This window comes from Colletes latitarsis, chromosome 7 (assembly GCF_051014445.1).
Source record: "Colletes latitarsis isolate SP2378_abdomen chromosome 7, iyColLati1, whole genome shotgun sequence".
Taxonomy (NCBI): domain Eukaryota; kingdom Metazoa; phylum Arthropoda; class Insecta; order Hymenoptera; family Colletidae; genus Colletes; species Colletes latitarsis.
The window spans coordinates 18,825,887-18,840,093 of NC_135140.1; the positions used below are offsets into that span (position 1 = coordinate 18,825,887).

Sequence of the window (14,207 nt, forward strand, 5' to 3'; positions counted from 1 at the left end):
GTCTCTTCTATCTTTGTCGATCACAAGCTGCATCATACAGTGTGTTCACAAAGAGATAAGACGCTTTCTTCCACAGAAATGTGCAAATTGTTCGTTCGTACGAAGATTTCGAATAATTAACAAAAGGTAAACGTTTATACGCCATTCGTACGAATACAAATTCGATTTTAGCTTATAGAATGTTAGATTTAGATTCTATATAAAGTATAGCGTTTCAGATTACTTAGCTCATGGAATTAAATTACATTTTAGGGCGAACGAATAACCTTACGATCGAACAAAACATTGTTTTGATCCGTAATCTATATTATTCGAACGAAACTTTGAAGATTCGATTCGTTTGTTACATTGTTTTCTTACTTATGGTATCGCAAAGAAGTCAATCGTTTAATTCGAAAATAGTAGATACTCTGAGGATCGTACTTCAGTACTTAATGTTATTTATAGAAGAGTCGATTAACGTACGTAGTTAAAAATTCAGTTTATTTTATGTTTAAAGGACGCAGTAGACTAAAATGTAAAAGTTAATATTTTTGGCTGTATTTTAAATACATTTTCGAAGAAATTATTTTTCTTTAAAAGAATCAGTGCACGGATTGCATCGAAGGATTCTGCTTTTCGTGGTAGTTATTCGCAGGATGTTTTCCAACGAGCAAGTACGCTCGTATCTTTAAATCACCCTGTATATGCGCGGCTACGTTCCGAAATCAGCTGCGAGTATAGACAATATCGGTTGTCTCCGTTCCAGCCATACGTAGACGAAATGGCGAATGTGATTTTAACATTCGCAAAACATTGACAATGTTAATTGTTTTACGTGGCCATCGTGTCCAGCGATTTTTTTTAGCAGTTGTTCGTTGATATGGTATCATTTGTCCAGCTGTTCGTTAGAATTTTCGCATTAATAATTTGCGAATCGAAAGAGAGTCGCGTTAATTTGCGCAAACGCGGAAGGACGGCCTCTGCGTAAAATTTTGAATTTAAAATCAAATGGAACTCGTTCATTTCGCGGAAACATACAAATCTGTTATTATTATTTGTCTTTTAATAGCTGACAAGATAAGGACGACTTCAATTTCATCGAGCTTTAGCAAAATCACAGGATGCAGGTACTTAGCGATGGGATTTGGAACGCTACGAGTCTATAAAATGGCGGAAAAATCTAATAGGAAACCTTAGGAGGTTTGATCATTTGATGCATTTTTATTGTTTAATTCGTGTAATTTTATTAATATTCGATATGAAAGAAATTTTGAAAAGATGTGGTTATCATTAATATAAATTTTTTTAACAAAAATTGAATAGTTTCAGAATTTTTTAAAAAATTGGAGAAACGAGTCTTTTGGTCATTCTTTTAATAAAACCAGTTGCAACAGTGGAATCACTTTCAACGAAGACAAGTCCGCCAGTACAGCCTAAAAGTATATAAGCAGTATATATGTAGTAAATACAATAGAAGAATTATTTTAAAAATAATCTTGCTACCTCGACACTTTGCAGATTATTGACTTGCATCAAATTCTCCTTTCTGAAAGTTAGAATAGTAACCGCGAGCAAAGGAATGATTTCTAAGGAATCGTAGCCCAGAATTAAGTCCCAAAGATAGAGTAGCTGTTCCGGGGGTAGATGACCACTGAAACCTCTCATAATCCATTTGAAAACCACTTTCACTCTGGAAAATAAATAATTTTTTTAATCGTACGATCGTACAAATGCAAGGGTAAATTGAAATTACGGTTGTATGTGAATGTTCCTAAAGTGGATCCAAAGAAGCGGTTCGTGGCACTGGAGCAACCTTTCGAAAAGCAAGCACAGTGCGACGATACCCTGTTCGTGACTGGACACTGTGTGTAATCTGAACCAATATCGCAAATAAAAGGCTCGAAAGGTATAATACATTGCGCATGGATCGTCGTAGAGATAACAAAACGGTGTAGCTACAAAACAACGCGTCCGTTAAATTCTTGAACAATCATTTTTGCATCGTGACAAACAATTTATACTTGATTTTTTTTTTAGAATTCGTACCATACATCGTGAAACCGTGAAACGGAATCACTCCGCTCGGTGGGAATACCAAAGTGTTCTCTAACGTGGCTGGTTTTCCTTGCAAAACCGCGTGTATCACTTGACCGCCCGCGCTCCTGTCGGTGGTCACAGGTGCCAACACCTCCGAGTCGCGCGAAAAACATAACATCGTTTTGTACAAAACATCCTCGAACACGAAATACTGATCGTCGTTCCTTGCTGTCAACTGCACGTCCTAAGAACAGAAAACTATGAAACGTTACAGAGTACTGTGAGTCATCTATGTATAACGTGAAATCTACTTTGCTACCTTTATTATTAACTTGTCTACTACGATATCATACTGGAGCACCATGGTCTTTAATTCCTCGTAGTATTCAATATCCTGAGAAAATATTAATTTCTTGAACGATAGAAACTTGCATCGAAGCTTAATCTACAATTTAAACAAAATTTTTTCGCTCCCCCATATTTTGGAAAACACTGCTCCAGACAGTCTGAGAAATTTCAATAATTATTCGACGCGTTACGAACGACATTCGACCCAGCAACGAATCGATATTAAATTTATCGATCGAACAAAATCGCCTCCGCTCTAACATTTGACGATTGATGCGTGATTTAAAAGCGTAAGACACAGTTTTTACATTCTCTTTTACTTTAGATCCCAGCACAAGGGACCAAAGGCGTCCTCGAAGCGACCGAGGAACTCCGCGCTTTAAAAATTCTTGCGCGATCGGAGCGTGATTCGACTTAAACACTTTCTCGCCCAGATGGATCCTCTCCTCCTCCAGAGTCGCAAAGTTCTCTGAACTGGGCATGTCTGGATTCACGCCTAACAGCGGCAGTCCCTTTGCCAATTCCACGTACAGGCGTCTCTGTCACAAAATAATAATTTCGCGCTACCTATTACGATATTACTCTATTCGATTTAAGGGCGTATTCTAGTCTAGAATCTTCGAAAAATTGATTCTTTTTTTTATTTCATTATAGCGTATAGTCTAGAATATTTCCTTAAAAGAATGCAATCATAATTTGTATGAGTGTCGAGCTCGTACCAATTGCGTGAGTGTCTTTACGCGAATCTGTATGTGACTGAACTCCCAATTCAATTCATCTCTGAAACATCGTTGTGAGTGGAAAGTAAGTGATACAACCATCAAGCATCTACCCAAATTATTAATGTACAAGATTGCTTAATGATAATAATAATGTGTATGTACGGTTGTTTTTTGAAGGAGGGATTCCGTATAGCGAATAGCACGTCCAGAAAGTCCTTTGGAGCGTAAAGGGGCCTGTATTGCGACAAATCTAGAAGACCTCTGTAGTGTTACAGACTATTTTCTTAAAGGATACTAGAGATGGTAAAAAGATTTTGTTTTACCAATGTCGTAAGTGCTTAATTCGTTCCATTTTTCAGCAAGTTCTTCGCGATCAGCGCTGGGCCTTATGCGTGCCAGCGGGACGTTCAACTCGTTACACGTGGAGTTCAATGATTTTTGTATTCGACGTTCCCATTGAATCTGAGCCTTTTTCAAGTAGCTTAGATCAACTTCTTCCGTGGACAGGACCGATGTCGTAGATAAGGAACCCTGAGTAATCGTATAAGTTTCTTACATATTTAATTACATAGTTGTATAATACATTTCTCGATATTTCTGGGAATGTCAGTACCGTGACATAACCATTCTACGAAATTGTCGTATCGTTTCAGTCGATCTTGGTCGGTCCAACCGGACCTAATCTAAACGCAATTTGAACTGATCAGTTTAATTTAAATGTAATCAGAACCTAACTGATCTAACCCGGATCTAACACGCAAGGAACTTTCTCGAGCGCGAAAATGAAAAATGTTTTTCAAAGATCGTGCGTCCGTAATTCAAATTACGAACTTGCGACCTCGCCCAGTGAAACACCGTGTTTCTGATTTCTGTTTCTAAACCGTTGCTTTTTAATGCGTCCATCAAAGTGTTTTTGAAATCCTCCCTCTTCACAGCGGCAGAAGCAACGAGTTTCTGCAAAAATAAAAATTATTAACGATCAGTCGCGTTTTGAATTTTACGAATATCGTGTACTGTCGGCTCTAAGCCATGGACGGATCGAGAACATTCGAGGCCCTCTATCTACATTATTAAATAACGCAACGAACATACTTCTATCGTTCTCAATTATCGTAGTTTATTATAATTTAAAAAATTCCAAATTAAAGGGATATCGCGTGTGTTTCGCTTTCTTTCGTTTTACCCATTCTCTTTCCTTTTCTGTTGGGTCGGGTTTCGTTGAGCTCGAGACGCCGAGTGGAAGGGATTAGGGGGGAACGAATCGTGGAAAGTCACCCATGCAGATTTTAGTGAAAGTTAACCGTGCATTATCGTAGAACATTTTCCCTTTACCTGAATTTCGGAATAAAGACTTTTATAATTAGCCATGCCTTGCATTTCGTCCGTCAGTCTCTCCGCTGACTTTTTCAGCACGGTTTCCTTCGATTGCTCCGTCTTTCCCGACATCGTAAGCGATTCCTAAATATTTCCGAACGATTCGAAATGTTTCCGCAGCGATCCCGATAAGCGAACGCCATTTGTAAATAAATTTGTTCCCGCAGCCGCGGCGGCGATTAACGAATTTGCTGGCAAAGCATTCGAACGATTCAACGTACAAATCGCCCTCCTTCAACCCCTTCGTTTATACGTTAAAAGATTCAGAACATCTTGTACAATTTTATTTAATCTAGTTTTTCATGTGATCGCCGAGTTAATAGACGAGATTCGATGGAAATATAGAGAATCGTAAAAGAAAACTCCCATGGGAATGAAATGGAGTTGATTTTTTGATAGTTTTAAGCGCAATGCTTTTTGAATATATTTTTCAGTTCTTCGTTGTATTCGTTTGCTTTTGATGGTTCAGGGCCATGCAAATAGGGGATTTTATTCGGTGTACATTTTTTTTTGAATGTTCGAACGATTGCGTGCCGAAATTTCAGGTTGACGCGCTTGCAGGAAAATGGCGGCGCGATAATCTGTGTTTTGAAACGTTTCGTTGAACGCAATCGCGGCCTGAGCGCACGTTGACAATGGATATCTCTAGTATGCTCGAGGTGCAGGTGAACGAGGTGAAGGAGGTGGACAGCAAAGAAAACGGTGAGATTCCGGGATCTTTTCAGACAATTTCGCGGAAATCGTCGCTAGCCGTCGCACCTAACCCTATTTCGTGTTTCAGTGACTCCCAGGGTTCTGCTTCCAAGCACCACACATACCTCATTACCGATTTCCCCGGAGGAAAGCAATTATTATAAACTCGTGTTCGGCAGTGGTGAGCTTTTCACTTTTCGTTCACTCCTGTTCACCCTTGGTTTAGCTGTTTTTTAACGAAACTTTCGTGATATTATATGGCATGGTGCTGAGCTTCGTTTTTTAATATACGTTAAGTTCCCTGCGAGAAACATTGTGCGAACCGACAGAATGGGACAAATAAATGCATTAAAAATCAACTTCTAACGCACATAATTTTTAATTCTATGTATGTCAGTACATAAATAAATAAATATTGATTTGGTTAAGCCGTACTGGTCCAAGTTTAGTAGCTGCAAGTTATGTACTTTGTAATTCTAAAGTGATTTATCAATTTTACTGTGCTTTCTATGTCTTGTATAATTCCATTTTCCACCTCTGTTGGAATTCTAGATGAAATATCATACACGGTTAATGTTTTTTATTTATCATGGTTTTGAAATACATTTACTGAATGTAGTGAGTTTTGCAGAGGTATGAGGCTACATAAATAGAAAATATAGAGAAAGAAACAAGACTATAAATAGTTTTTCCACTTTCTAATTGCATCCAATTGAACTTCTTGGTATTGCAAAGGTATCCAGCACATGTTTTGTATTTTCCAGATGTTTCTAATGTACGATTTCAAAAACTACATTGCACGGCATGCGATATACACATTGGATCAGCACCAGCGGATGCTGGTAATATGTTTGAGCATCCTGTGCTGCGTACGTTATTGTGTTCCAAATGTCGTGAATTTTATGGAGATGGCACCTTCGAGCAAGGTACCTGAATTATTGTTGAGTGAGCTAATGAGGAGTGGAGTCGCGTTTTTACGATTCTTTTTCACGTTTATTTTGCAGGCGACGATGCCACGGATATGTTTTGTAGATGGTGCGCGAATGGCGGCAATTTGTATTGTTGTTCGTTTTGCAGCAACACGTTTTGTTGCAAATGTATTAAGAGAAATATCGATCCCGTATTGAGGAAAAAGATCGAGGCGGACGAAAAGTGGAAATGCTTCGTTTGCGATCCCAAGGACTTGTATCCCGCAAGAGCAATTTGCTGGGCTTTACTCGAATACGTTCAAAGAATGAACAGGTAACAAAAGTTCGTGCCAAATATTTTCATTGATCGCGGTTATTAATACGTAGGCGTACCGGGTGCGTTAAAATTGATAACCCCACCTTCTAGTGCGTATATTATTCGTCGAAGGCGTAAATAGAATGTTGTCTAGGAAGGGGCAAAAATGCTAGACTAAAACACTAATGTTCCCTTACTACTTGAAAATTGTAGATATTCGGATGTTCGCCGATTCTTCTTTATTCGATCTGTTTTCAAGGAAGAAAGATTATTGAGTTTGCACGATTAACATTATACAAAAATAATTTTCAAACGATTAAAGTCGAACGAGCGTGAAAAATTTTCAAATTTTCGCGGAAGCGGGTCATGTGTGTACACAAAGTTTGGACCGTCAATTTTAATAGATCCTGTAGAATGAAAGCCATGTCGCCGCTATATTTCTCGTCTCTTTGTTTCATTCGAAAGATAGAAAGCCCCAAACCTGTAGTCACACTATCTCTGTTTTAAATATGGCGGCAAGTTGGCGTGGCTTCGCCAGGCAATATGGAGGATTGTGCGGGGACAGTGAACGATGAAAGCGACTGGATATACCGAGAGTGAGCGAGATAGAGCATCGACGAGCGAGCCTCGGCCTATTTGTGTTTAACAGTCGGCATCTGAGAGCGATAACACCCGCGCATGGGATTGAATTTCACCAAATTTTCTTTTTATTATCAAAATATTAATAGGTTGGCTCGGTTTCTCTGATAAATATGAGTCCACATACGACCTCCTTTGAAATATTTTATATATTTACAAAATTGAGGAACGAGTATTAAAAATAATTCCAAAAGTGGTCATATTTGTACTCGTTTTCATCAGAGAAACTTGGTCAGTTGGTTGGTAATACTTTCCCACGAATATAATGAAAAGTATAGAAATTTCAAATTTAATTTGATATGGTTTAAGAACGATCGAAACTCCTTAATAGTTGTGAGTCAATCAAAAACCATTGTAACGAAGGAGAGACAAAACAATTATGGTATATGAAAGTTTGAGAACCAAGAAAACAGTCGATGGATTTTTAACATATCATTAAGATCAATATTTAGTAAAATAGAGAAGGGAGTAGGGTAGTTATATGGTTTTTTTTTTAAATTTTGGTTAAGGGTGGTAAGAGAAAGAGTATCGCGTGGCCCGCGGGCCACGAGTATCGTAAACAGAAAAGTAAGCTGAACCCCATGTGTGAGGAGTGAGGGAAGGCAGCATGTTGCTACGGCCTCCACTGTGTCGCCCTGTGCGACGGAGTGGGGGAAATAACGGGTGTTCCTATTTTATTATAGTTAGGTATATTGTTATTCTTTATACCTGGCAGAGTAAGATTAGCTAAGGCAACGCGGTAAATGCAATTTAGACGCTTACAGTGCAGTGAACGTAAAAGAAAGACGCCTTGTGAAGTATTTTATATTCTGTGTATTTAAAAGTTATTGTGAAATCAGGTAAGATATGTTATCAGTACTACTTTTTTTTTATTTTGTTTGGGTTTCTTTTTCATATATTGTACGATCTATTGTATTATTAACAGACAGTGACATCTATAACGAGCATCGTGGCCACACGAATAAGCTAAATCCAATGTTCGAGGAGTGGGAGAAGGTAACGTGACGTAGGGGCCTTCGTTACCTCACATCATTCGACGTGGTAGGAGAAGCAACGAGCGTTCTCATTGTTCCGTTACCAAGTGGTGGGAGAAGTAACGGGACAATAGGAACGCTCGTTGCTTTTCCCACCACTTCACACGGCGCAAATTACTGGTAGCCCCCACTCCTCAAACATTGTATTCAGCTTATTTTTCCGGCTACGTTGGTCACGAGAGTATGGATCCACTAGCCAAAAAACCATATTTTCAAAAGTTCAGAGAAGCATGGTTGAAAGAACCTGATTTTTCATGGTGGTTGGCTAAATCAGTAAATCCCCATGAAGCCGAATGTATTGTATGCAAAAGGGTACTTCGTGCAAAGAAGAGCGACCTTTTGCAACATCGAAGAAGTATAATACACCGTGTACTAGTGGCTGCAGCAAAAAACAAAGTAGAAACCAACGGTGACAACGTGGAGGCTACTCCCGTCTCCAAGTGCTCCGCGAAAAGTACAGAAAATGAGTACGTATTGTACTAATAACTTTTAATAACTGTATTCATCGTACTTGTTGTAACATATTCTGTAAATTTGTAGGTAATTAGTATAAGTATAGTATAAATATTATTAAGTTATTTAATAAAGTGACTAAATAATTTTCTTCGCCTCGTGTTTCTTTCAAAAACAATACAATAGGTACACCTGTTATTTTTATCGCTCCACTGCACCGTGCGAGGCAGCCGAATGCTTCCTTCGTTACCCCCACACACAGGATTCAGCTTATTTTTTCGGCTACGCTGGTCACGGTGGTCCGGCAGCCCTAAAGCTAAATTTCGTCTCGTTGGGAGACTTTTGCTTTAAATACATGTAACTTTTAATATTTACAGATTGCTGCAGCACAATTGCAAGTTCTCCCCGCAAGAAGTGGAGGAGAAACTGAGTTTAGACGAGTCGAATTGTTGCGCGCGTAGAAGAAAACGGAAGCGTCGAAGAACCGGTTCGAATTCGGAGGAAGAGGACGAAACGTATATACCGAAACCGATAGCGCCGCCCGTTATGACGAAACGTAGAAGAAGGGGTCGCGGCAGAGGTCGGTATTCGAACGGTAGCAATATATCGATGTCCAGTAGTAGATCGTACGGCGCCGCATCGGAAGACAGCTCGATAGATCACACCGAGATACTGCCGTCGTTGCTCTCGTGCGAGCAAACGATGGTCGAGTGCGAAAACGCGACCGTGAACACGGACGGTACGATCATCTCTCAGACACCGCAAAACTCTTTGCCATCCAGAGGGGAAACCAGCGTGGTTCAGCCACCGTTGTACAACACGTTCATGAACATGGTGTCGAGCTCGAATTTCATAACGCCCGCGCCCCCGGTATTACCTATACGCCACGTACCGAGCCCTATAAATCAAATGACACCGGTGACGCCGATGACTCCTATAAACTCAATTAATCAAATGGGACAGATGAATCAATTGAATCCTTTGAATCCGATGAATCTGTACCAGGCGATGCATTGCACGTCTACGCCCATGGTGACCATACCCAATCAGAGCGCCGACATGATGAAACGGTTGCGTTTCTCGTTGCCGGAGCCCCAGGTACCGCCGCCGGTGTCGACCAGCCCGAGCGTGATCGAGATCGACAGCGATTCCGAGGACGTGGCGGTGGTCGGCCCCTCCCGTAACTCGCGTTCCTTCAAGGACCACGTCGACAACAATAAAGCCGTGCCCGTAGCGCTGGTGAGCTCGAAAAATAGTCATAGTGGTGGTTTCAGGAAGCTAGAGCCGCCAGCGGAGAGGCGTTACGCGAAAACCCTTAACCAGAGGCTGCTACCTCACGGTCAAGAGGTGGACAATATCCTGATAAACCTGAAGCTCAAGCTTCAAGGGCTGTTCGAGTCGTCGAAGCAGGAAGAGCTGAAGAAGTACGAGCTGAACGACGCGCGCGTCATGATCAAGCAGTTCCATCGCGAGATACGCGACACGGTCAGCCAACTGGCGTGTATCAACGACAGAATAGTGCGCGAGTACAATCGGTGGAAGAGGTACCAGCTGAAGACCGGCGCCACCCAAACCGGCGACAGCAACAACGCCGCGAAGGACGCGAAGAACGAAGACATTACCTTAGAAATGGTATGCGTGAACGAGTCGGACCCGGAGACCGAGAACAACAGCGAGCCGGAGAACAGCTTCATAAAACCGTCGGAGTTCGTCGGTACCACGAACGTGGTCGAGGGTATAAAGTCGTTTAAGAAACGGATTACCGTATCGCGTGCCGTGGGCGACGATCCGGCGTTGCTGGTGGACAAGTCTGTGCAGATATACGACGTCGAGTTACGCGATTACGATAAGTGCATAAGACAGTCGTCGTTGCAAAAGTCTGAAGAGGCGTCCGAGACGCGGGACGACGCCTCGACGTCTGCTGGTAACGGGGACAACAAACAGCCCGACAATTACGAGGAACAGTTTATTAATTACCTGCAGACGCGCACGGAGTTCGAGATCGTTCAGTCGGACGAGTCCAAGGACCTGCCCGATCCGAACGAGACGCCTTTGAAGGATTTGATAGAGGCAAACTCGCCGTTTATTTCAGAGATGCTGGAGACCATGGACAAATCGGTCGCCGCCTCGCACGATATTAATAATTTAAACGCCGCGAGCAAGGAGGACAGCGACTCGAAATCTCCGAAGGGGCAGGAAACGAACTCGGTTGTCGACGTGGCCGAGGACGATTTCGTGAAAATGGTCAACGACATGACGAACAACTTAGATAAGAAGAAAAATTTAAAGAGTCCCGCGCCCGGGATCGTTAGTGACACGCAGAAGGAAAGTAAATCGAAAGGTACGCGTTTTTCTACTAGTGATAAAATTGGTGCGGCGAACGTATCGCAGGGTAAAGAGGACAAGCAGGATTCGAGCAGGAGTAACAATTGCAACGCGATAAACTCGGATAGTAATATAGAGGACGAGTGTACCATCATCGACGATTAATGAAACGACGATCGTCGATGAATTTCGCGAGTTTAATTAGAACTGATAGCGTCGCAGCGAAAGGATCGCTAATTAAATAGAAGCCAAGATCGTTACTGAGACAAACTTTTGTCGTAATCATTCATTGTATGCTTCGTCTTGTTGTTTCGTTCTTTCGGCTACAAGGACTATTTGGCTGCGTTTTTTTAAATTTCTGTGTGGATGACGAATGGAAAGAACCGGTATAATAGTGCATTCATTCAAGAGAACTATGCCATTAGGATACACACTAAATTCCATGGCTTCTTTATTGCGTTGTCTTTATCTCGTTTCAAGATTGACCGTCCGATATATATTTTGTTTTCAGTTGCGACAGTGGCGAATTTAACGAAGCGAGAGGATAGATAAATCTTTCTTTTTAGCTGCGTCGTGTTTTCTCCATACTCAATCGGACTAACAAAGTGACAAATCTATGTTCGATTGTACAAGATTATTAAGTTGAAAGAATCATAGTTATAGTTAATTTGATTTTTAGGGACTTTCAGTAAATATAACAACGATAGGAAAATAATACCGGTTTTTGACCATCGTTCGAAAAGGATCTTGAAAATTGCAATGAAATCTAAAAACGTACCGTTATTTCTGAAAAGTACCGGTATATAATATAATTTCGGTATACGTCCCTGCGACAAACACCTATGGATATTTCAGATTTAGCGAAGCAACTGTATCGCACGGGTGGTCACGTTACAAAAGTTTTCCAATTGACCACGCGACGGTTCTTCGACACGTACGTTTCACGATTATTGAAATGTACTTGTTAATCGACTAAGTAATACTTATTGGAAGTAACTATAAAGCATTACGTATACATATATGGATAGTCAGCGTAAGAATGTCGACGAGGTTTCTTTTTTTTTTCTTTTCTACGAGCAAATATGAAGATTGCCCAACGACCTCCTTGTCTGTACAGTGCATTGTGTAATGTAGAATGATGTAAAAAGATATTAAGCTTTAGTGACTTCTTTCGATAATTTTAGGTAAGCGTTTGACATTAATTAGTGGTCGTTTCTCGGGACGAAGAGGCCTCTTGCCCGATTTGTCATCGATACAATTTTTTATGCTCATGATTCATCCGTCATTTAATGTTATTCTTGTAAGACTGCACACACTTTGGAAGAAGAAAGAAAAACAAAAAGTATTTCCTGAAACGAAGAGTCTCGCGGTGCATTCGAGCGGGCGTTGATTAGATAAAGGACGTTTAACGCGCGGATTAAGAACGATACGATTCTGAAGTTTATATAAATATGTTAAATACGACTATCGAATATTAATACCTACAATCGTCTAGGTAATATTATGTATAAATAGGTGTGAATGAACGAATGTCCATGAAATGGTAAAGATGGCCCTAAAGGTACGTTGATGGTCGCCGTTTTCTATGGTCCATGATAATTTACTTTTAGCCTAACAATGTATTTCGAACTGTAGCAAGCGAACATTTCCATGATAGTCGCATGTTCGTCTGTTGATATCAGGTGAATCGAAATCTACTCCAATAAATTTATTACAAACTGTCGAGAACACAGTTATTATTTTTTTGTACACATAGACTTTACGAACAGACGTCTAACTATTTCGACTGAAAATTCGGCGAGTCGTTAGCTTATTAAAGATCGTCGAATAGAAATTTGAAAAAGAAGATAATTTTGGAGAGAGTCGGTCGCGTTGACGATTATTTTTAGAATGCAAAGACAGTGGCAACCGTTCCATGAGACATCCAAGTGTTCTTTTCCATTATCCATGTTCGTTGAATATTAATTTTTGTTAGCGTTATAGGTGTTTATTACGTATAATATACCATAAATTGTAACTGTATCCAAACCCTATTTTTTGTTGTTCAGTTTTATTTATTTCTCTTTTTTTCCTTCGTGTATACACATCGATCCCACAATTCAATATATTACTTTCTCTTATCTGTCAGGTAAAGTCTTATCCTACATAGAGAGACGATTATTCCTCAATGTACAGGCTGACCCACGCAAAATGGGAGAAAATTGTGTCTTTAAAACGATCAGAGATTCTTTCTAATCATTTTAAAGACACGATTTTTCCCAATTGCGTGGAACACTCTGTACAGATACGATACAACAGGTCCGTAGAAATTCTTTTTCTTAAAAACAGTATGAATACGCAACTCTTACGTGATCGCAGTCTAATATATAAAAAAAAAAAAAAAATCAAACAGTTACGAAACTGGTTCGTACCGTTTCGCAAGTTCGAAAATAATACTTGTACACTTACAAAGAATACAAAGACTATGAGAATGGAAAAGCATTACAAATATGTTACATTTAGAATCGCTGTAGTGATCGTGTAGTACAACGTTACTATCGTTACAAACATAGGTACAAGTACTCAGGAATAATGAGCCAAGCAAAGATCTTCGATTCTTTGCCACTCATTGTCTCTAGTTTTTTTTTTTATTTTCTCATGGAGGAGTATCTGAAAGTACAACATCTAAGAACGCAAATGTTTGAATATTCGAATCATCTTGTACAAACGAAATAAATAAAGTAGCAAAGAACTGTGGTAAAGATTACTCAACTTTAGACCTGACTGGTGACGAAATTTTTTTACAGACCTTGAGGAATCCAAAGTGCACGATTATTTATTCTAGAGATAATGGTAAAGTTGGGGAAAAATAAGCAGAAATTAGGAGTTGACTGATTTTATGTTAGTAAAAGCAAAAAATGCTCCAACGAAATATCTGTTTGAAAAATAATAGTAATATAGTCTCCAGGGTAAACAATAGTGTATTAAAAAATTTCTCTTCGCCAGACAAGTTAAAAATTGACCAATGTCTACGTTGTCGTCGTTGATTTCTATCAATATTCGTATACTTATAATAGACGTTTGCTTGTGATCAGTCATTTTATTATCATTAATGATCGACATCTACAACTACGACGGTCGCTTCGAGACGATTAAGAATAATTAAAAAAAATTTGCGTGAGCTTGGTTCGAAATTCGAGTACTTCCACCTTCTTGGTTCGTAATCTCATTTCGGTACTGGTAAATGTAGAAGCTCGTGACGACGCTTTAAAGTACACCTGAGCAAAATAAATCCTTAGTGACTGTTTGTACGAAGAAATGATGATAGTATCAAAGATTCGACAGTCGTCGACGCCAGTGGAAATTGTAGAAGTTAACGCTAAAGGCGCCATTGGAA

At 39.9% G+C, this 14,207-nt stretch overlaps 2 protein-coding genes across 4 annotated transcripts; one reads left to right on the forward strand and one right to left on the reverse strand.

Annotated features, from left to right (window-relative positions):
* Positions 1 to 63: 63 nt before the first annotated feature.
* Positions 64 to 12,876, forward strand: LOC143343636 (uncharacterized). Of its 3 annotated transcripts, XM_076768726.1 has the most exons (10): positions 64 to 126; positions 1,052 to 1,182; positions 1,312 to 1,421; positions 1,501 to 1,951; positions 2,020 to 2,299; positions 5,009 to 5,165; positions 5,245 to 5,337; positions 5,921 to 6,082; positions 6,161 to 6,398; positions 8,884 to 12,876. In XM_076768726.1, exons 6-10 carry the CDS (start codon positions 5,099 to 5,101, stop codon positions 10,994 to 10,996), a joined length of 2,673 nt encoding a protein of 890 aa, XP_076624841.1. In that variant the 5' UTR covers positions 64 to 126; positions 1,052 to 1,182; positions 1,312 to 1,421; positions 1,501 to 1,951; positions 2,020 to 2,299; positions 5,009 to 5,098; the 3' UTR covers positions 10,997 to 12,876. The 3 variants fall into 3 exon arrangements, with proteins under 3 accessions (XP_076624841.1, XP_076624842.1, XP_076624843.1); XM_076768727.1 differs by lacking the exons at positions 64 to 126; positions 1,052 to 1,182; positions 1,312 to 1,421; positions 1,501 to 1,951; positions 2,020 to 2,299 and having other exon boundaries at positions 4,688 to 5,165; XM_076768728.1 differs by lacking the exons at positions 64 to 126; positions 1,052 to 1,182; positions 1,312 to 1,421; ... (4 more) ...; positions 5,921 to 6,082; positions 6,161 to 6,398 and adding exons at positions 7,520 to 7,858; positions 7,945 to 8,520.
* LOC143343548 (TBC1 domain family member 19) lies at positions 1,347 to 4,535 on the reverse strand. The gene is made up of 11 exons (XM_076768528.1): positions 4,422 to 4,535; positions 3,921 to 4,043; positions 3,413 to 3,620; positions 3,222 to 3,339; positions 3,087 to 3,153; positions 2,676 to 2,906; positions 2,339 to 2,413; positions 2,029 to 2,263; positions 1,736 to 1,937; positions 1,486 to 1,672; positions 1,347 to 1,415 (listed from the first exon to the last, which is right to left on the reverse strand). Exons 1-11 carry the CDS (start codon positions 4,533 to 4,535, stop codon positions 1,347 to 1,349), a joined length of 1,629 nt encoding a protein of 542 aa, XP_076624643.1.
* Positions 12,877 to 14,207: the final 1,331 nt, after the last annotated feature.

Excerpts from the sequence above, each read along its gene's own strand:
- LOC143343548 (XM_076768528.1), bottom strand. The coding sequence starts at position 4,535 with ATGTCGGGAAAGACGGAGCAATCGAAGGAAACCGTGCTGAAAAAGTCA. Across the intron at positions 3,154-3,221 it reads ATTATTATTATCATTAAGCA|TTTCAGAGATGAATTGAATT; the intron begins ATCTTGTACATT and ends CTCACAACGATG. Across the intron at positions 2,907-3,086 it reads TAAAGACACTCACGCAATTG|AGACGCCTGTACGTGGAATT; the intron begins GTACGAGCTCGA and ends ATTTTGTGACAG.
- LOC143343636 (XM_076768726.1), top strand. The coding sequence starts at position 5,099 with ATGGATATCTCTAGTATGCTCGAGGTGCAGGTGAACGAGGTGAAGGAG. Across the intron at positions 5,338-5,920 it reads TAAACTCGTGTTCGGCAGTG|ATGTTTCTAATGTACGATTT; the intron begins GTGAGCTTTTCA and ends TGTATTTTCCAG. Across the intron at positions 6,399-8,883 it reads TACGTTCAAAGAATGAACAG|ATTGCTGCAGCACAATTGCA; the intron begins GTAACAAAAGTT and ends TAATATTTACAG.